Genomic DNA, 21,364 nt, shown 5'->3' on the forward strand with positions numbered 1-21,364 from the left:
AACAGCGACACTAGTCTCTTGGTCCTACCATAGCCTGGGAGACATTGCACTCACCAAGGCAGAAAGAACAGAGAGGCAATGGGAGGGGAGTGATGGACTATATAACCACATCATGTCACAGGAACCTGAAGGGAACGTGATACATAGCGAGTGACCTGCAGGAAACACATCTTTGCTTGGTTGTGGGCTGCTGGCAGGCTCTGAGAAAAGAGAGAGCAGAGCTCTGTCGCAGACTGAGTCATTGCACTGAGTCTTAGAGGAGAAACTGAGCGTGGTGATCCAAGCTGGTGTCCGCATGTAGGAGGACAGGCCTTGTATTCATCTCCACCTCATCATCTTTTTTTTTTTCATGGCTGTAATTTTCATGTGCTTGAAAGCCCTTAGAGACAAGTATATTTTTCAAGCAAAAACAACAACAATGAGTATTTTTATTTATGGTAAACTAAAATGGTTTCAACATAAACCCCTTTCTCTTTATATTGGGGAAAAAGCTACCTAGTATTTATTATCTCATTTCATCTCATCATCAGCCGCTTCTCTGGGATCGGATCGCGGTGGCAGCAAGCAAAATAGGGCACTCCAGATGCCCCTCTCCCCGGCAACACCCTCCAGCACCTCTTGGGGGATTCCAAGGTGTTCCCAGGGCAGATTGGGCATGTAGTCCATTCAGCGAGTTCTGGGTCTACCCCAGGGTCTCCTCCCAGTTGGACATGCCCAGAAAACCTCCAAAGGAAGGCACGCAGGAGGCATCCTAATCAGATGCCTGAACCACCTCAACTGGCTCCTTTCAATGTGAAGGAGCAGCGGCTCTACTCTGAGCTCTCTCCGGATGTCCAAGCTCCTCATTCTATCTCTAAGAATGAGCCCAGACACCCTACGGAGGAAACTCATTTCAGCCGCTTGTATCCGCGATCTCACCTTTTCAGTCACTACCCAAAGCTCATGACCATAGGTGAGGGTTGGCACAAAGATTGACTGGAGCTTTGCCTTCTGGCTCAGCTCTCTCTTGACCACAATGGTCCAGTAAAACATCCGCATTACTGCTGATGCTGCACCAGTCCACCTGTCAACCTCCCACTCCAGCCTACCCTCACTCATGAACAAGACCCCGAGATACTTGAACTCCTTCACTTGAGGCAACTACTCATCCCCAGCCCGGAGGAAGCAATCCACCATTTTCTGGTAGAGAACCATGGCCTCAGACTTGGAGGTGCTGACTCTCATCCTGGCCATGTCATACTCAGCAACAAACCACCCCAGTGTGTGCTGGAGGTTGTGTTCTGATGAAGTCAACAAAACCACATCATCTGCGAAGAGCAGAGATGCAATTCTGAGGTTCCCAAAACAGACACACTCCTCACCTTGGCTGCACATTGAGATCCTGTCCATGAATATCACAAACAGAATCGGAGAGGAGGGACAACCTTGGCGGAGTCCAACACCCACAAAAAACATGTTTGACTTTGTGCCAAGAATGCAGACACAGGTCTCACTTTGGTTATACAAGGACCGGATGACTTGTAGCAACTGCCCTGGTACCCCATACTCCCGCAGTACCCCCCAAGGAGTGCTCTGGGGTACATGGTCATAAGCCTTCTCCAAGTCCACAAAACACATGTGGACTGGCTGGTTAAACTCCCGTGCCTCCCTCAGCACTTCCGCAAGGGTAAAGAGTTGGTCTGTTGTTCCACGGCCAGGATGGAATCCAAATTGTTCCTGCTGGATCCGAGGTTCGACATTCGGTCGGAGCCTCCTTTCCAGCACCCTAGAGAAGAGTTTTCCAGGGAGGCTGAGCAGTGTGATGCCCCGATAATTGGAGCACACCCTCTGGTGCTCTGGTGGTATTTATTATGCAATATTAATTTGTGTCACTTCAAATGGTGAACATCTCATTTTGGAATGAAATTCAGTTTTTCCTTTTTTTTTATTTTAACCTGTGCTGTTGGCAGGTTTGGCATATAACACAGAGAATTTGTATTGCCAATGTATCCTAGACAGAATTAATCTGTAGGTGGAGTTCAGGTTCTCCACCTGCAAAGGTAATCTTTATTAATTATCAAGAACCACTTACAATAATGCCGTCCTTTGGATGATCTGTGGGATGACAAGAGCACAGGGTTTTTGTTATACATTTATAGCTGTCACCGGTCCCCCTCTTCACCATGTTTGATCACTAAAAAACCAATCAGCATCTATTTTCCAAGAGGGGGACAATCACCACAAATGAAACAAGGAAACTCAGAAATGAAAAATGACAACTTGTATCTGATAAGACATAAGAACAGATACTGACATGTGTTCAACAAAACATAATTAAATCGAGCTTATCAATAGCAGTTTAGGATAGCAGATGAGGCGATAAAGGAGAAGACAGGGAAAAGAGGAAAAAGGGGGAGAAAGGACTAAGAAGAAGGATGTAATCCAGAGAGCGTTCCAAAGAATGTGTGAGGCAGATGCTAGTAGTGAGTATGTGCATGTGAAGTGTCCACCTGTTTGTATGTGAAGTGTACACCTGTGAGTGCACGGGATTAATCCCAATAAATTCTGGTGTCTGAGATCCGAGACTTATCATAGTACCTGCGGGCAGCAGACAGGCAATACAGCCACCCATGGGGCCTGCAGTCATGCAGACACCCCACGACCAAGAGCACAGCAAGGGCCAAAAGCACCGCAACCCCAGAAGAACATCGAGTCCACAGGGAGGCCAGGAGCCCGTAGAGCCACAGCCCTACATGCACCCAAGGAGCACAAACCAGTCCCCAAAGCCAGGCCTGCACCCCAGGTGCAGGCACAGAACACACCTGCAGGTGCAGGATCCAAGCTGTGAACAGCAAGCACAGACCACCAGCCCAGAGCCGGGCCCCACGACCAACAGACCACCGCACCGCCGGGACCACCGACCCATGCCCGACATAGGAGTGAGGCCCGTTGCACTGCTGCCGGGTAGATGCCCCTCCAGTCACACGGACCGAGCACACACCCACATAGCCAAATACACCCTGCCCAGGCCACCCAACGGCAACCCCTCCGGGGCAGACAGTGCCCTGCCAGCACCCGTGAACAGCCAGACATGGGGTCCCCCCACCAAAGTCAGTTTTTCCTTGTGTCTTTAAAAGGCTTAATTTGTACCTGATAGAGAGGAAATCCATCAGCTGTGTGGAGACCCCCAAAAGTTTGCAGTAGTTTGTTGTGTAGCTGACGTTGGTCAGGATGACCTTCCTCTTGTATGTTTTCCCCACCTCAAAGTCCTGCAACAGCCCATTTCAACAAGCAGTTATTTTTTTGTTGTTACACTGCAGAGACAAAGGCTTAAGACAAGAGAAATCAGCCTTTACAAGTTACTTAAAATGGTTGGCATTATCTACATAAATTCAGCTAAAACAGGGAACAAAATATTCAAAATGACAAGGTTCATATCATGTTTATAAAAGAAGTTTTTGTCTCTGGAAAACATGAATTCTTAATTTAAAAGGAAAAGCTGAGTCCTTAACCTGAGCTTTATCTAAGGCACTTGTGTGGTACCTTGAAGTGGATGACCTCTGGTTTACTGATGAATGGCGGCCCTTTCATCTCTTTCCTACAAACAATATTTTTAGCAGGCATGGTGAGCTTCTCGGCGGGTTTCTGGGGCACTTCCTGTTTTGCTTCCTTTTCCTGCAACTTATCCACAGTCTCCACATTCAAGCCCTTCTGCAACCATACAGAAGGAGCATAAATCTATTATCATTTTCATAGTAGCTAAAACAGTACCCTTAAATCACCATAAAATGAAATCAAACTCCAGTCCACTATTCAATTGTAACCTCTCTTTTTAATCAGAGAGCAAGGAAAAGGTTTGACTCTTTTAGACAAAAATATAAAGTGATTTATATACTTTAAATATGTATATACCTGATGTGAGAATATACACCAATCAGCCAAAACATTAAAACCACCTTCCTAATATTGTGTAGGTCCCCCTTGTGCCGCCAAAATAGCTCTGACTGTCGAGGCATGGACCCCACAAGACCTCTGAAGGTGTCCTCTGGCATCTGACACCTAGACATTAGCAGCAGATCCTTTAAGTCCTGTAAGTTTCAAGGTGGAGCCTCTATGGATCAGACTTGTTTTTCCTGCACATCCCAAAGATGCTCTGATGGACTGAAATCTGGGGAATTCGGAGGCCAGGACCAATCCTGAACAATGTGTGCAGTGTGCATTATCCTGCTGAAAGAGGCCACTGTCATCAGGTAATACCATTGCCATGAATGAGTGTACTTGGTCTGCAACAATGTTTAGGTGGGTATTATGTGTTAAAGTAACATACACATGAATACCAGCACCCAAGGTTTCCCAGCAGAACATTGCCTAGAGCATCACACTGCCTCAGCCGGCTTGCCTTCTGCCCATAGTGCATCCTGGTGCCATCTCTTCCCCAGGTAAATGACGCACATGCATCCGGCCATCCATCCACATGATGTAAAAGAAAGCATGATTAATCAGACCAAGCCACCTTCTTCCATTGCTCCATGGTCCAGTTCCGATGCTCACGTGCCCATTGTAGGTGCTTTCGGCAGTGGACAAGGGTCATCATGGGCACTCTGACTGGTCTGCGGCTACACAGCCCCATATGCAAAAAACTGTGATGAACTGTGTGTTTTGACACCTGTCTATCACAGCCAGCATTAAGTTTTTCAGCGATTTGAGCTAGAGTGGATTTTCTGTGGGATTGGCCCAGTTAGCCTTCGCTCCCCATGTGCATCAATGAGCCCTGGGCACCCATGACCCTGTCGCTGGTTCACCGGTTGTCCTTCCTTGGACCACTTTTGGTAGGTACTGACCACTGCTTACTGGGAACACCCCACAAGACCTGCCGTGTTGGAGATGCTCTGTACCAGTCGTCTAGCCATCACAATTTGGCCCTTGTCAAAGTCACCCATACCCTTATGCTTGCCCATATTTCCTGCTTCCAACACATCAACTTCAAGAGTTGATTGTTCACTTGCTACCTAATATATCCCACCCCTTAACAGGTGCCATTGTAACAAGATAATCAACTTTTTTACTTCACCTGTCGGTGGTTTTAATGTTTTGGCTGATCGGAGTGTCAGAAAACTGTTTCATTTTCTCTTGCTTCCTAAATATTTTCAAATGTTCTCGGCCACAGCTACTAAATTGTTTAAGCCTCAGAGGACAAACCAATCCTGCAAGTTGCTCACATCGATCTTTTATTAGATTGGGTCTAGCTTGCTTTCTGTTTGTTAGTCATAAAAGGAAGGACCTATTTTGTAATATATGTTACACTGATATTGAGTAGATGCACTGCCCCACTATTGTATAAGTATGTGTACAGCCCTGCCTCTTGATTCCACAGCACTGCCTCACAAGAGCCAAGCAAGAGGGGCAAACTGACAAGACAACTCTCATCCTCAGAAAAGACAGACTGCATACATCAAGTCCTCATGTCTGATCAAATGATGCAACATTGGGGTGACTTGTAAAATGTGCTTTCTCAGAGGCCTTGTTTTCAAGGAGCATGTATACCGTTAACCCTAAATCCTTACCCATACTATGGAATTAATGTGCCAGAAAAAAAAACTCTCAGGTTGTCTTTCGCATGGGTGCAGAGCACAGTACCTCACTTTCCATTTTCCTACGTTCAAGCATAGTCTGTAATTTGTTGATATAGATGGCCAAAAACAGGTCAAAGCTCTGTTAATATCCTTGTTTCCCAATGACAGGCTTTGCCCAGTCATTGGGGAGAATGATCACATAGGTAGCCCTTATGTAATGAAGATTTTCCTACACTGCTAATGTTGACAAAAATGATGGCTGTGATGGCTCTCACAGCTTTTCCATAGCTGAGGAGGATTAATATTAAAGATTTTGGACTTGTTTAAATAATTGCTTCCTTGCAGTTTGACATTCATTGCATTGTGCTTTAAAAACTGTACAATCCCGTGCCTTTAAACTAGACTAACGCAATGTTATGTAATGTTTTTATGAAGGCAGCATGGCACTCAGTAATGATAATCTGGCAATAACTCCACGACAAACATGATACAATTATTGCCATTGTCATCATAACTGTCATCCTCATCATCGTCATCATCGTCCTTATCCTCACCCTCATCATCCCTCGAATCTTCTTCTTTGGTTTGTGGAAGACTTTTCAAGCAATTACCGTCCTTGTGGTCTTTATCACCCTGGTCTCACACTCACATAACAGCTACTGTGTTTAGAAGTAGGCCAAAAAAAACCCCTGCTGCCTTTGATGAGGGCATCAATCTAGATCAGCATGTTTGGAGAAAAGCGGTTTTCCACTTGACTTCACACATGTACGGTGTTCTGGGCTGATCCTGTGTTCTGGTGGGAGCCTCAAAAGCACTGAGGCAATGAGAAGTGATGCCTGTCGCTATAGATTTCAAGTCGAGGCGGTAGAGAGAGCCAACCCACTTCAATGACAGTAAGCCATCATCACCTTGCCCTCGCTCAAAAACTTGAAAAGTGCAGTCTTTAAAGCAAGGTGTTTTTCCCTAAACTCCTTGGTGTCGCTGCACAATAACCAAGAACACAACCCCTGTTGTACCTGTCAGCTCTAGGTATGAGTGTGTGACCTCTCCTCCTTCTGAAACTTATCCTTCCCTGGCTTCTGAGTCAACCTGCATGGTTGAATGAGGGTTGAGAAATTCCCTCTGATGGATCATAAGATAACACTTCATTGTCCATTCACACAGATATTTATCTTGGATCACATGCTTCAACAATCATCAGAATAAGATAATACAACATAAAACAACATCTACAACATAAAAGAACATCTGCAAAAGAGCTCAGCCTTGTGCAAGGACCATGTACATAGTCACATGCATAATTGTGGATTTGCTTCACTGTCAACATTTGAACCTGCTGTTTGAGTATTTTCAGAGAGATTAAGAATTGGCTTTGAGGGAATTAGTCATCAAGCATTCTTTATGCCATCTACAGATGAGGAAAATATAGTAACCTGTTGAAATTATTAGAATAAGAGTAACCACATAATAAAAATAGCTGTGCTTAATTTTCATAGGGGCATTTTTTTTCTCCAGGGGCATTAGTCGACTGACTGAAATTTATTTTAGCTTTCCTGTTCATGGTACCTTATAAGTCTCATCCCACAGTCCACCAAATTCAGGCGCAACAAGGTCTTCATCAATCCACTGTTCCCCCTGCTGGTACAAGGACTCTTGCAGGTCCTCTGTGCTGGCGTCGTCCGAAGAAGAGCTGCTGCTGTCACTGAGATCTTTCTAGTTGCCAGACAAAGAGAAAGCAACACTTTTGTATGCACTTTGATAAGCAAATGACTCATATTTATCATAATCAATGTGAAAGGCATCATTGGGTGATATCTCCTATACCGCATATCTTTTTTGACATAAACATATTTCATGTTACTTCTAGGACAACATAAGCCACTCAACTCTTGTGGCTCTCTCCTCCTTGGCTTGACTTGACTTGGCTGGTGGAGGTTTGGGATCCAGGTACTGCAGGGCCTTGTTCATGGGGATGGGGTGGGATAGTAATGCCAGGCGCTTCTTATTTCTTCTTGCAAACTGCTCTTCCCCAAGGATTTTCGCCACAATCTCCACCCTCTTTGACTTCTGCCTCTCCTCATATTCCCTGAGAGGAGCAAATCGAACAACACCACATTAAAGTGAAATGGGGTCATGTTTTCCTCAGCACACAACGAGAGGAAACACCCACGCACGTGCTGTATGGAATAGGAGTGGAGGAGATGGTTGTGGGGGAGCAGAGAAGAAGAGGAGAGGGCAGAGGAGAGCAGAAAAGAAAAGGACAGCAAAACGCACTGTTTTTTTAGTTGGAACTCCTCTAGTTGCTTTTGTTGGTAGGCAGACTTGATGCTATTGATGCCTTGGGCCTGCAGGGATTCTCTGAGTCGTCTTTCCTCCTGTTCTTTCTTCTGGGAGTTAGCCTTGGCTTTGCTTTGCTGGACCCGAATATTCTCCTGGAGAAACACCAAACCAGTGAAATGATATTTGTCAAAATTCAAGTTCATTGCAGAGACATTTGACTGGAAGGAAGAAACTGAAGTTATTTTCTTTATGTTAACATAACTCAAGCTGGAATACTGCTATTAGGTTTATGACACTGTCCTGTTCACAGTCCACTAGCCCCTGTTGAAAATGACACTCTTGTGAAAATCTGTTGATAAGAGTCCAGGCATCTGCCAGTAGGACATAAATGAGTGTGCTGTCTTACTTGGGTGGCTGCTATGCTTGTCTTTAGTGACTTCACAGCCTGTATCCTTTTTTGCATTATCTCCCTGCTCTGCTGCTCCTTCTCGGCTTCTTGCTGACGCATCCTGGGGGCAACATTGGGACATTCATAGACATTAAACATAAAGCGTCAATTCTTAAATGGTGGCCAGGGCTTATATTTACCCAAATGAAGACAGAACCAGGCCTTTTGAGAGACAGGCTATAATTAGAGACGGGCTATTATTCCTATTTTGTTCCTCTTTACAGTAGTATGTTTTATGATGTCTTTGTTCTGTAGTGTTTCTAATTTAGACAGTTTTGCCCTTTCATTACTTTTTTCTTCTTTTGATTTTACACTCTTTTTTTCCTGAATTGTACCTGGCCAATCAGCCCGCTCTCTGAGCTGTCCTGGTCATTGCTCCACCCCCTCTACCAATCCGGGGAGGGCTGCACACTACCACAGGCCTCCTTCGATACATGTGGAGTCACCAGCCGCTTCTTTTCACCAGACAGTGAGGAGTTTCGCCAGAGGGATGTAGTGCGTGGGAGGATCACACTATTCCCCCCAGTTCGCCCTCCCCCCGGAACAGGCACCTCGACCGACCAGAGGAGGCACTAGTGCAGTGACCAGGACACATACCCACATCCGGCTTCCCACCCGTAGACACAGCCAATTGTGTCTGTGGGGACACCTGACCAAGCCAGAGGTAACACGGGGATTCAAACCGGCGATATCCGTGTTGGTAGGCAATGGAATAGACTGCTACACTACTCGGATGCCCCTCATGATTTTTTTTCTAAATAAAATGTACTGTGTGAATTGCAAATTAACTACAGTTATTTTGTTAACCCAATAGCTGTTACTTCGTTATTTCTTTATTCACTATACATCCATCCATTATCCAAACAGCTTATCCTGTTCTCAGGGTCGCGGGGATGCTGCCGCCTATTCCAGCAGTCACTGGGCGGCAGGTGGGGAGACACCCTGGACAGGCCGCCAGGTCATCACACAGGGCTGTTATTCACTATTCCACATTAATATTGATTGTCTGTCCAACAGAAGCATCGGCAGTGGGTTTCAACCTTTTCTCTCACTGGAGTTGTTTCCAACATGAATGTGTCTGCTGCTGCTCATGCAATCCGACCACAAAACATTTTAAAAGCAGTATACAGAAACTGGAGAGTGTCTCCAACCATGGTAAAGATGCCAGTTAGTATCATGTAACCAGACCTCATGGTCCAGATGGAAAAAATAATGGTTAATTCATGCAGAAAAGATGCTTATTTCATGTTTAAAAAGTGAAACCCAGAGCAACAGAGTGGCGAGTAGGGTGTAACTGTGATATATTTATTTCATTAATACTGTGGAAATATTATGAATGGATTACCCAACCCTCTCTCTTATTTATGAAGTTTATTTACCCGAGCCTTTATTTACCTTAACAAGCCACATCACCGGCTAGTATTAGAGACTCAGCCATTATCTGAGTGCCAGCTTTTGTTTGAGAATTTAGAGTATATATATATATATATATATATATAAATACTGTAAAGAGGAAAATAACATGTTATGGATGCAAATGCATTATTATTGTTTGGGATTATTTTGCGACACCATACTGTGTAGATTGGGACTAAATTAAGAACTGAGCCATTTGTGATGTATATTGTGATTTAACTTTTTAGTAATTAACCATTGATATTGTCTTAGATTTCTTTGTTGTGGTTGATAGCACGAGCGGCTCCCCTCTTTATGCTTTTAGCCTATAAAATGACTAACCTATGGGGATGAGGAAGTTATTTAAGCTTTCTGTCTGTGACCAAACACTGACTGAAGAAGGCACGGACAGTGCCGATATGTCTTATCGCCATGTGATAAAGTAACTCAAGTTAGCCGTGTGCTCCACTGCTTCCTTTGGGTTAATCAGAATCAGAATCAACTTTATTGGCCAAGTATGCCTATACACACGCGGTATTTGACTCCTGTACACAGCAGCTTCAAGTACTTGCAGACATCACTCGCACAAAAAAACAAAAACAAAAAAACAACCAGAAGAAATAAACAGAACAACAGGACATTGGAGGCAAGCATGTATGCACAACAGATATGTCTCTACTATATAGTTTTGTTATGGTTGAGTAATCAATGACCTATGCCATATTATACGATATTGCCCATACACTGTACCATACCGCAACTCCACACCCCATCATGCCCATACACAATACTATATATTCAGAATCAGAGTCAGAACCATGTTTACTGGCCATGTAGGTTTGCACAAACATGGAATTTGCCTCCAGTTTTGTGGCTCTGTCAGTGTACTTAACATAGAATAACAACACGAGGACGCAACAATCTTCAGATATATACACAAAGATTGACTATATACAGGAGAAATAAGAGGCGATAAAAGTGCAATGGTGCAGAGAATATATCATCCATCCATCCATCCATTATCTGAACCGCTTATCCTATTCTCAGGGTTGTGGGGATGCTGGAGCCTATTCCAGCAGTCATTGGGCAGCAGGCAGGGAGACACCCTGGACTGGCTGCCAGGCCATCACAGGGCCATCGCACACACACACACACACACACACACATGCCTAAGAACAATTTAGTACGGCCAATTCACCTGATCTAGGTGTCTTTGGACTGTGCGAGGAAACCAGAAGCCCCGGAGAAAACCCACGCAGACACAAGGAGAACACGCAAACTCCACACAGAGGACGACCCGGGATGACCCACCAAGGTTAGACTACCCCGGGGCTCGAACCCAGGACCTTCTTGCTGTGAGGTGACCATGCGCCACCGTGCCGCCCAGAATATATCAGAGCTGCTGAAATAGAATACTTACCTGGCAGGGGAGATACCATGATCAAGGGATGCTGAAATAGTTGTTAGCAGGTTACATTACATGTCTGAGGTAGATGGACATGACAGAGCGTACCAGTATACATACAATGTACAGTAAAGTATATATATATATACAAAATGGTTGGATTTATTGAGAGTGTTAACCGTTCATTTGAATGACAGCCCGCGGAAAGAAACTGTTTTTAATCTGGTTGTTTTGGGGTACAGTGCTCTCTAGCGCCTGCCAGAGGCGAGGAGTTGGAACAGGTTGTGACCAGGGTGTGATGGGTCTGCAGTGATGTTACCTGTCTGTTTCCTGAGTCTGGAGGTGTACAAGTCCTGAATGGAGGGCAGGCTGGCACCAATGATTTTCTCTGCAGACCTAACTGCCATTGTAGTCTGTCCCTGTCCTGTTTTGTGGCTGAACCAAACCAGACAGGGATGGCTGTGCAGAGGACAGACTGGATTATTGCAGTGTAGAACTGAATCAGCAGTTCCTGAGGCGGGTTGAATTTCCTGAGCTGGCAGAGAAAGTACATCCTCTGCTGGGCTTTCTTGGTGATTGTGTATATGTTGGATGCCCACCTTAGGTCCTGGGAGATAGTGGAACCCAATAATCTGTATGTTTTCACCATAAACACCATGCTGTTGAATATGGTGAGGTGGGGCAGGGTTGGGGGGCTCCTCCTTAAGTCCAGTCATCTCCACTGTTTTGAGCGTGTTCAGCTCCAGGTTGTTATGGCCGTACCAGAGGGCCAGCTGATCAACCTCCCATCTATATGCAGACTTGTCACCATCTCAGATAAGGCCAATGATGGTTGTGTCTTCTGCAAACTTCAGGAGTTTAACAGACAGGTCACCTGAGGTGCAGTCATTTGTGTAGAGGGAGAAGAGTAGAGGGGAGAGCACACATCCCTGAGGGGCACCAGTGCTGATTGTGTGGGTGTTGGATGTGATTTTCCCCAGCCTCACCAGCTGCCTCCTGTCTGTCAGGGAGTTTTTAATCCACTGGCAGATGGGGGCTGGTACAGAGAGCCAGGTGAGTTTGGAGTGGAGGATATCTAGGACGATGGTGTTGAATGATGAGCTGAAGTCTGCCCTTATGTATGTCCCTGCGGAGTCGAGGTGTTGGAAGATGTAGTGCAATCCCATGATAATGGCATCATCCACTGACCTTTTTGCTAGGTAGGCAAACTGCAGGGGGTCAAGCAGGGGGCCTGCAAGTTCTTTCAGGTGGGCCAACACAAGTCTCTCGAAGGATTTCATGATGTTAGTGCAATGGGCCTGTAGTAATTTAATCCTGTGATACACGTTTTCTTGGGGACCAGGATCATAGTGGAGCTCTTGAAGCAGGTAGGGACTTCACACAGCTCAAGTGATCTGTTGACAACCAGTGGGACAATGGGGGCCAGCTGGTCAGCACAGACTTTAAGACAGGAGGGTGACAAAACATCCGGGCCCAGTGCCTTCCTGGTCTTCTGTCTCTGGAAACGCTGGCGCATCTCCTCAACACGGATCCTGAGTGTGGGTGGGGTTTCGTGGGGAGGGGAGAGTGGCTGGCAGAGAGTGCAGTTGGTTGTGTGTTGTGGCTGGAGATATTGAGGGGTGTGAAAGTTTGCTTTTCAAACCTGCAGTAAAATCCATTTAGGTCATCAGCCAGTTGATGGTTCCCTGCAGTGTGGGGGGAACGGTCTCCTGTAGTTGGTAATCACTGTGATGGACTGTCGGTCTGTCCAGGGTGTCCCCCCGCCTACTGCCCAATGACTGCTGGGATAGGCTCCAGCCTCCCTGCGACCCTGAGAGCAGGATAAGCGGCTTGGATAATGGATGGATGGATAGTTGGTAATCAGAATCAGAAATACTTAATTCATCCCTGACAGGGAAATGGAAATCGCTCCAGACTGATGATTGGACACTGGCAGAAACCCTGTTTTTTAACTTTTCAAAGCAGCACCTTTTTGCCACTCTGATCTCCTTTGTGAGTGTATTTCTGGCTTTGTTATACCAGATCCTATCTCCACCTCTGTAGGCTTCCTCTTTGGCCTGATGAAGCTGCCTGAGTTTTGCTGTGAATCAGGGCTTATTGTTGTTTAAGGTACAAAAGGTTTTGGTGGGCACACACATGTCCTCACAAAAACTGATGTAAGATGTCACAGTGTCAGTAAGTTCATCCAGGTCTGTAGATGCAGCCTCAAAAACACTCCAGTCAGTGCAGTCGAGGTAGGCCTGGAGCTCCAGTTTTGAAACTATAGTGAGGGGTGTCAGTTATGTAATGTTATGTTCTTGGTATGATGTCAATATGACTATCATCAGATCATTTTCACTGTCTATTTCTGCTGAACCGTGCACCTCATGCAGAGAAAAACAGGCGTCATATCTGTTCTCTAGAGTTGCGTCACTCAGCATGGCTTGAGCTGTGCCTGTGCCACACTGCTCAAGCAGGCTGTGCGGCTCCTCTAACCTGTTAACATGAATTAAAAACAGGTTCCGCGGTGCACATGCACTGCTTAGGTAGTCGGCATGGCTCGGGCCTAACTCTCAAAATAAGCCAGATTTAGTTTTGCCACTTGTCTTGCCTTCAATATTCTCGGACTGACTGAATGAGACACCACACAGACAGCAGCTGTTTTGAAATCTATGATTTGTGATGTTTCAACTTTCCATATTTCATGAGAAAAGATTCAGTAAGATGAACAAATTATCCAAATAGTCCTCCAGCCGCTATGGATGTAAGTTTGCAGTAGATTACAGATGTAAAAATAAAGTCTTCTTTCACAGATGCTGGTGGTGATATTGGTCATTATATATATATATAATTTATCGGCTTACCACCTTGAAATCATGTTACCTTTTAATGGTCTCTTTCAGGTACTTGGCAGCTGTTTTGTGGCATTCCTGGGCTTCTTGAATTGTACTCTGAGATTGAATGTTTCCTCTTTTGTTGATGGCCACCTTACTATCAACAAACAAAAACACAAACACACGCTGCCAATGAATAAATTCTTACATAGCAAAAATCTTTACGCCATTGTTGATTCAGTACACAATTTGTTTTCTTATAAGACATAGGTGCAAACTAAATATATTAACAAATAAAACTTGTGCAGTCCTGTTATTACACACAAAAAAAATCAATAAAAAAACACCCCAAACTGATTTTCTAAATGAAAAACACAATCTAACTGTATCTTGCCTGTAAAAAAAAATCAATACATCTCCAAGGAAAGTCCTAGATAAACATGCACATGGGCTTGATACTAGTTCTCATACACATACAGGCACTGTTCCCAATTTTAAATTACTTGAGTTGAAAAATCATTACCATCATGTAATAACCCACAAACAACATTTGCATTGGAGTAACACTGGGCATTCATTTTGAAACACCATGTCAATTTTATGTCTTGTGCTATGTTAATCAATAATGTTCACTTTTCTGAGAATGACAACTTGACATCCCAACATAAATGAAATCCCGATTTGCCCCCTACTCTTTGAGATGCTTTATCTTGCACTGTTGGTTATGAGTTGCATTATTCTTCCGGTGCAGTTGTGCTGTTGCCCGCTGGGTCTTCAGGGCCTGGAAGACCCCTTCTTTCTTCACCACCTCCTGTCGGAGAAGGGAGACTTTTCCAAGCTCCACCTCAACCCTATATAGCTCTTGCCTTGGGAGAGAGAAGAGGATGTGGTAGGGCTGGGTGATATGGGCAAAATCAAATATCACAATATTTTTGACCGAATACCTCGATATTGATATTTTGACGATATTGTAGAGACTAATATTGGTGCTCTCACAAAATATTTACACGATGACATTTTTGAGAAACACTCATTCGTAATGTGGATATGATGTCCAATCAGGTAGAGACAAATAATATAACAGCTAGAACAGTCTAATAAGTTCAGAAAATTGCATGTCTTTACTGTAACGTAGCCTTTAAAACCAGGAAAAGACAACACTTATGTCATATCATAATATTATGATCTCTAAAATCCCAGATGATATCTAGTCTTATATCACAATATCAATATAATATCGATATATTACCCAGCCCTAGTATTTGTGTGTGTGTGTGTGTGTGTGTGTGTGTGTGTGTGTGTGTGTGTGTGTGTGTGTGTGTGTGTGTGTGTGTGTGTGTGTGTGTGTGATGCACAGGGCGTGTGTGATGCGTCAGTGCAGTAATACTGGGGTAGTAGTACTTGTAGTTAGTGCATGCTGCATGCTGCTTCTGCTTGCTACTCTCTGCTCTCAGCTACTGCCGCCGGCTAGCCCTCTTTGTGGGGGTGAAAAGAGGAGCCGAGTGCGTAAGTCTCCCCTGCCGGTACATAGCCTCTCTACCGCCAAGACTCCTGCAGTGCCTCCTCGTGGCCACACACGGTAACTGGGTACCTTGCGGTCCCTGGCTAAACTGTAGGGGATCTCGGAGCTACAGTGGTCCCCAGAGGTCTAATGCGCAGGCCCATGTGAAGTGGATACGCCCTGGCATTGACCAACCACTGTCCCACTGCCTTGTGGGTAAGTGTAGACGACAAAAGCTAGGGGAGCACACCCTGAGAGAAAAGCAATGTGCATGGCGGCGCACGATAGGCGGTCCTCTGACAGACTGGAGCTCCGGCAGCCTCCTGCAGCTGTGGAAGAGTGCTGGTCGTCTTGGGCCCCCCTTGCCACCAGATCCCAACCTCTCACAGTGAAGAAGTGCTGCTGGAACATGCGCACCCCCAGCGGCACTGTAAATAATCTCTTTGCGCAGGTATCCACCTCTGCCTCGGTGAGACCAGCAACCGGAATATGGATCAAAGTCTGGCGGCGATGGGGTGTCTGGTGACGGGAGCAGGTATGAATGCACTGGAAGCTCCTAATCAGACCCCTGCACGCCAGCGGCACAGGGCTATTCATGGTCGCCAGCAGCTGGGCTTGAGTGGCAGCTGCTCTCGGCAGACCACTGTGTGTCTGAGCAGCCCTATTTAGGAGCCACACTGCTCACCCCAACTGGGGAGGGGCCTAGAAAAGGTGGCCTAAACATTGCCCACTCAAAACATCCTGGATAGGCTACCGCACCTATCGGGACATTCCACTCTGCGGTCGAAATAAAAAAAAGAAAATAATTCCCTTTAAACTGGCAACATGGAACATAAGAACTCTGCTGGACGTTAATGCCGAAAGACCTCAGCGAAGGACTGCACTAATTGCAGCGGAACTCAATCGCTACAATATTGACATTGCTGCACTCAGTGAAACCAGGTTCCTGGATGAAGGCTCCCTGAAGGAGGACTCCTACACCTTCTTCTGGAAGGGATACCCTGCAGGAGGACAACATCAGCATGGTGTGGGATTTGCAATAAAAAACAGCCTCCTACCAAGACTCACTGAAACACCGATTGGCATAAGTGAAAGGCTCATGTCGCTCAGGATCCCTCTGGCCAAGAAACGTTATGCCACCCTCCTAGGTGCCTATGCACCAACACTGCCATCAGAGGATGACGTAAAGGACTGCTTCTACCAGTCACTAGATGAGGCTCTCCGTCATATACCCAAGGAGGACAAGATCTTTTTGCTGGGCGATTTCAATGCCAGAGTGGGGAAAGACAACAAGGTGTGGAGTGGTGTCATTGGTGGGCATGGCATTGGGAAAGTCAATGCAAATGGACTGCGCCTCCTAAGCCTCTGTGCTGAGCATGGCTTGACCATCACAAACACCGTCTTCCAATTAAAAAATAAGCACAAAACATCCTGGATGCACCCACGCTCCAAACATTGGCACCTATTGGACTACATCATTGCAAGACGTGCTGATACAAAAGACGTCTTACTCACTCGTGCAATGAGAGGTGCTGAGTGCTGGACAGATCACCGGCTCATCATGACCAGGCTCCAGGTGGAGGTACGCCCTGCTGTTCATCTCCAAAGGTCAGGAAAGAAGAGGCTTGACTGTACCCGGCTAGAAAAGGCTGAGGTCCAGAACAATCTCTGCCTCTCTCTGGCTGAAAACCTGGAAGACATTGAGCTTCTCTTGAGCACGGATGATTCCATTGACAGGAAATGGTCTTCCGTGAGCTCCAGACTCTACAAGGCAGCATCCCAATCCATCGGTTACAAGAGCAGAAAACACCAGGACTGGTTCAATGACAACACAGGCACAATAACTTCCATACTCAAAGGCATGCATAAAGCACACAGTGCTGTCCTCAACAATCCCACATCAGCTACACTCCGGCAACAATGGCAAGCATCCAGGAGAGAGGTGCAGTCAAAATTGCGTGCCCTGCAGAATGAGTGGTGGATATCGAAGGCAAATGAAATACAATCCCATGCCGATAGAAATTATATGCACAACTTTTATGATGCAGTGAAAACCATCTACGGCCCAAGAAACTGCTCTGTCTCCCCCCTGAAGTCTGATGATGGTACCAACCTCATAAAGGACCAGAAACTCATCACAAAAAGATGGGCAGAACATTTTGAGACTCTTTTGAACCAGCCCTCCCCAACAGATCCCTCGATCTTGGATGAACTACCTGTCCGCCCCACCATCCAAGACCTTGACCTTCCACCAACCTTTGAAGAGGTTCATTGTGCAGTTAGGTCGCTGAAAAATAACAAGACCCCTGGCCCTGACAGTATCCCTGCAGAGATTTTTAGACAGGGAGGCTACCTCTGCACCCGTGCACTTTTCCTGTTCATCCCACATGTATGGAAGAACGAAACTGTCCCTCAGCAGTGGAGGGATGCTAACATCATCTCCATATATAAAGGCAAAGGAGACAAGTCCCTCTGTGGCAACAGCCGTGGCATTTCACTACTGGCTGTTGCTGGAAAAGTCCTGGCCAAACTCATGTTACACAGGCTGGTAAAACACATCTCAGAGGAGCTGTTGCCTGAGTCACAGTGTGAATTTAGGAGGAATAGGAGTACTGTGGACATGGTGTTCACAGCACGGCAACTCCAAGAGAAGTGCAGGGAGCAACATCAGAACCTCTTCATAGCCTTCATCGACCTGTCAAAGGCTTTCGACACAGTCAACAGGGACATCCTATGGAACATCCTCCTGAAGTTTGGCTGTCCACGAAAGTTTGTCAACATCCTTCAAAGATTTCACGTGGGGATGATGGCACGTGTGACCATTGGAGGCCAGGAATCCGAGCCCTTCAGGGTGTGCACCGGGGTACGTCAGGGGTGCATCCTTGCTCCAGTTCTCTTCAACATATTCCTCCTGTGTGTGACATTGCTGCTCCACAAGGAAATCAGGAAGGACAGTGGGGTTACTGTGGACTTCAGACTAGATGGAAACCTATTTAACATCTGTAGGCTCCAAGCGGTCACAAAAATGACATCGGAGCACATCATCGAGTTACAGTACGCAGATGACTGTGCAGTTGTGGCCCACACACCCGAGGCACTACAAGCTACCCTTGCAGCTGCTGCAAGGGCGTATGGTAGGCTGGGGCTCTCTATAAATGTGACAAAGACTGAAGTAGTATGCCAGTGGGCATCTACTCCTCCATCTCATTCACCAACCTTCCACATCTCCGACAAACCACTTGCAACAGTGGAACCCTTCAAATACCTGGGCAGCTTCCTCTCTGACGACTGCAGCATCGACAGGGAGATGCAAAACCGGATTAAATAAGCGTCATCCTCTTTTGGCAGACTTAGGAGAAGGGTCTTTCAAAACAAAGACCTCAACCTCCACACCAAAATATCTGTCTACTTGGCAGTTGTCATCACGACTCTCCTCTACAGCTGTGAGGCGTGGACCCTGTACAGCCACCACCTCAGGATGCTTGAGGCCTTCCACATCAGATGCCTACAATGCATCCTGAGGATAACCTGGCGTGACCGAGTGCCCCATACTGAAATACTCCGCAAGACCAACTGCATCAGCATGGAGGCTACCGTCACCCAGCACCAACTTCGATGGCTCGGTCACGTCATCAGGATGCCAAAGGAGCGCTTACCGCGTAAAGTGCTGTATGGCCAGCTACATCTTGGCCGCCGCTTGGCAGGGGGCCAGAAAAAACGGTACAAAGACCAGCTGAAGACCATCATAAAGAAGTGCGGCCTGAACCCGAGCCAGCTGGAAGACACTGCCGCCCAACGCTCCATCTGGCGGCAGCTCTGTCAACAAGGGGTGCAAAACCTCGAGAAGGACCGCGGTGATCGACGGACCAGAAGACGTCTGAAGAGACATGAAGCCAGTACCACACCTACACCCCCAGTCAGTGATTTCACCTGTTCTGTCTGTGGCAGACATTGTGGATCGCGGATAGGGCTTTACAGCCATAAGAAGACTCACAAGTGACAGAGGCAGGATTGTCATCATCGGACACGACGGACAACCTAAAGCAAGCAAGCAAAGTGTGTGTGTGTGTGTGTGTGATGGGCTGGGCAAACAGAATGAGATGAAGATAGAAACAGACACATTGAATAACAACAAAAAATACTGATATAGTCCTGGGCAGAGGAAAGTAAGATTTTTGTGGGCTAGCTTTGCCCCAGCAATATCCCAGCCAAGCACTGGTACTCACTCTTGTTGATTCAGAGTGGTGTTAATATGGGCCATCAGTTCCTCTTCTCTCAACAGCTCCTGACACAGCCGCTTGTGCTGGGCTTGCATACAGAACACCATCGCACTGCAAATGATATTGTCAGTTATATTTATTATGTGTTAGCAAATTTGCCACTGTCTGTTAAATGTGATTAATGGAACTCACCTGTTATCTGCATTTTTCTGTTGCTTTATTTCCTCTTCTACTTTGTCCCTCTGGTTTTCAATATCAGCAATGTTCTGACAGCAGACTTTTAACTTTTCCCTGGAAATGGTTTAAAGTTTCAGACTGTGCAATCTAGAGGAATGCTTCTAAGGAAGCATTTTAAGGCTTTTGGTGGTGCAGTGGGTTCAAGGCATCTGGCTAATGAATTCACATACTGTTGTGTCATGACAAAAACAGAACTGCTGTTGGACTGACGTATAAAAATACATTATGACTTTGAAAGTGGAAACACAAACACACATGCACACACACAAATGTCCAGACAAACACACACTCCTTTGAATTGCCCCATGTTTTTTTTTTTTTGCAATCTAATGACGTGAAACATTACAATCTGAAACTAGGATGATGAACTTTCACAAAAGTAAAATTAGGGTATAATACACTGGCAAATGACTACATATTGGTTAAAAGCCAAGTGTTCAATTGTGTTCTTGACGATTGTGCTGTTTTGTGTTTGAGGAGAAAAATAGAGACTGTTTTGTGCAGGGGTCCACATCACAGTTCATTGGGTATCTAATGGCTCAAAGACAAGTAATAGGGGGCTAAGGCTATAGGAAGATGGGACATTGTAGGAAATGTTCTTTCTTCAAAGGACATTAATTCCTACAGATTGATGAATCAGTGTTGCATAACTGCTCAGGAGGATTAGGAGGAAAAACCCTTAGAACAAACAAATGAATGAAGGAGGTGAATAAAACGAAAATAAATAAATTATTGTATTTATTTACTTTGTATGTATGTATGTATGTATGTATGTATGTATGTATGTATGTATGTATGTATGTATGTATGTATGTATGTATGTATGTAAATGAATATAATTCCATAATCAAAGATAGGCTTCAGTGGCTCTGAAGAATAACTTGAAAGAATAGCTTGAGGAATTCGGTGTTACTGCTGAACTAAATAAAAGGAAATCTTTTCCCCCAGTCTTGTGCCTTGTTTAGTATAGATTACAAAGGTGCAGGGACCTGTCTCTGGACAACGTGCTAGCTCTAGAGGTCTGTTGGCTGCCAGGTTCTGACCTGGCTTTCAGCACATCATGCTCCTTCTGTCGATGAAAGAAGTCCAGCTGGTTCAGGGATCGTCTCAGCTTGAACATCCGTGCTGTCTCGGCATAACTCCCCATTCCACCATCGGCTCCCGGCACAAGGTCACCGGGCGTTGTCTTCCCTTTGGACATATGCAAAATGACATTTGTGAAAGGTTGCATAGTTAATGCAAAATAGTTTTGACACTATAAATACATGCATTCACAAGACCATTATGCTGGGGGTTGTTTGCAGAGCAGTGGAGCTTTTTTTAGATTAACTGGTGATCTGGAGCGCATATAACACAGAAATCAGGCCTTGTTGCCAGAGCATTATCACATGGACTAATGTTGAAAACGCTGTTTTGCCGACGTTAACATTGCATAACACGAACGTGAAACAATAATGTGGAGACAGAATCGAAACAGTTAAACAATATCTCAGCATTCACAAAGGGGTACAAT

At 45.6% G+C, this 21,364-nt stretch overlaps 1 protein-coding gene across 1 annotated transcript in view; it reads right to left on the reverse strand.

Annotated features, from left to right (window-relative positions):
• The window catches only part of cfap74 (cilia and flagella associated protein 74), a 75,604-nt gene extending 54,606 nt beyond the window's left edge, over nucleotides 1-20,998 (reverse strand). Inside the window, exons 1-11 of the mRNA XM_056299770.1 lie at nucleotides 20,895-20,998; nucleotides 19,807-19,905; nucleotides 19,621-19,725; nucleotides 14,586-14,759; nucleotides 13,943-14,050; nucleotides 8,239-8,341; nucleotides 7,827-7,984; nucleotides 7,440-7,638; nucleotides 7,119-7,265; nucleotides 3,523-3,690; nucleotides 3,130-3,248 (exon numbers count right to left, since the gene is read on the reverse strand). Of these exons, the coding sequence (XP_056155745.1) occupies nucleotides 3,130-3,248; nucleotides 3,523-3,690; nucleotides 7,119-7,265; nucleotides 7,440-7,638; nucleotides 7,827-7,984; nucleotides 8,239-8,341; nucleotides 13,943-14,050; nucleotides 14,586-14,759; nucleotides 19,621-19,725; nucleotides 19,807-19,905; nucleotides 20,895-20,998 (1,484 nt within the window). The remainder of the gene's footprint in view (nucleotides 1-3,129; nucleotides 3,249-3,522; nucleotides 3,691-7,118; nucleotides 7,266-7,439; nucleotides 7,639-7,826; nucleotides 7,985-8,238; nucleotides 8,342-13,942; nucleotides 14,051-14,585; nucleotides 14,760-19,620; nucleotides 19,726-19,806; nucleotides 19,906-20,894) is intronic.
• Between the last annotated feature and the right edge of the window lie 366 nt (nucleotides 20,999-21,364).

The sequence above is a fragment of the Lampris incognitus genome, chromosome 2, assembly GCF_029633865.1.
Source record: "Lampris incognitus isolate fLamInc1 chromosome 2, fLamInc1.hap2, whole genome shotgun sequence".
Lineage (NCBI taxonomy): Eukaryota > Metazoa > Chordata > Actinopteri > Lampriformes > Lampridae > Lampris > Lampris incognitus.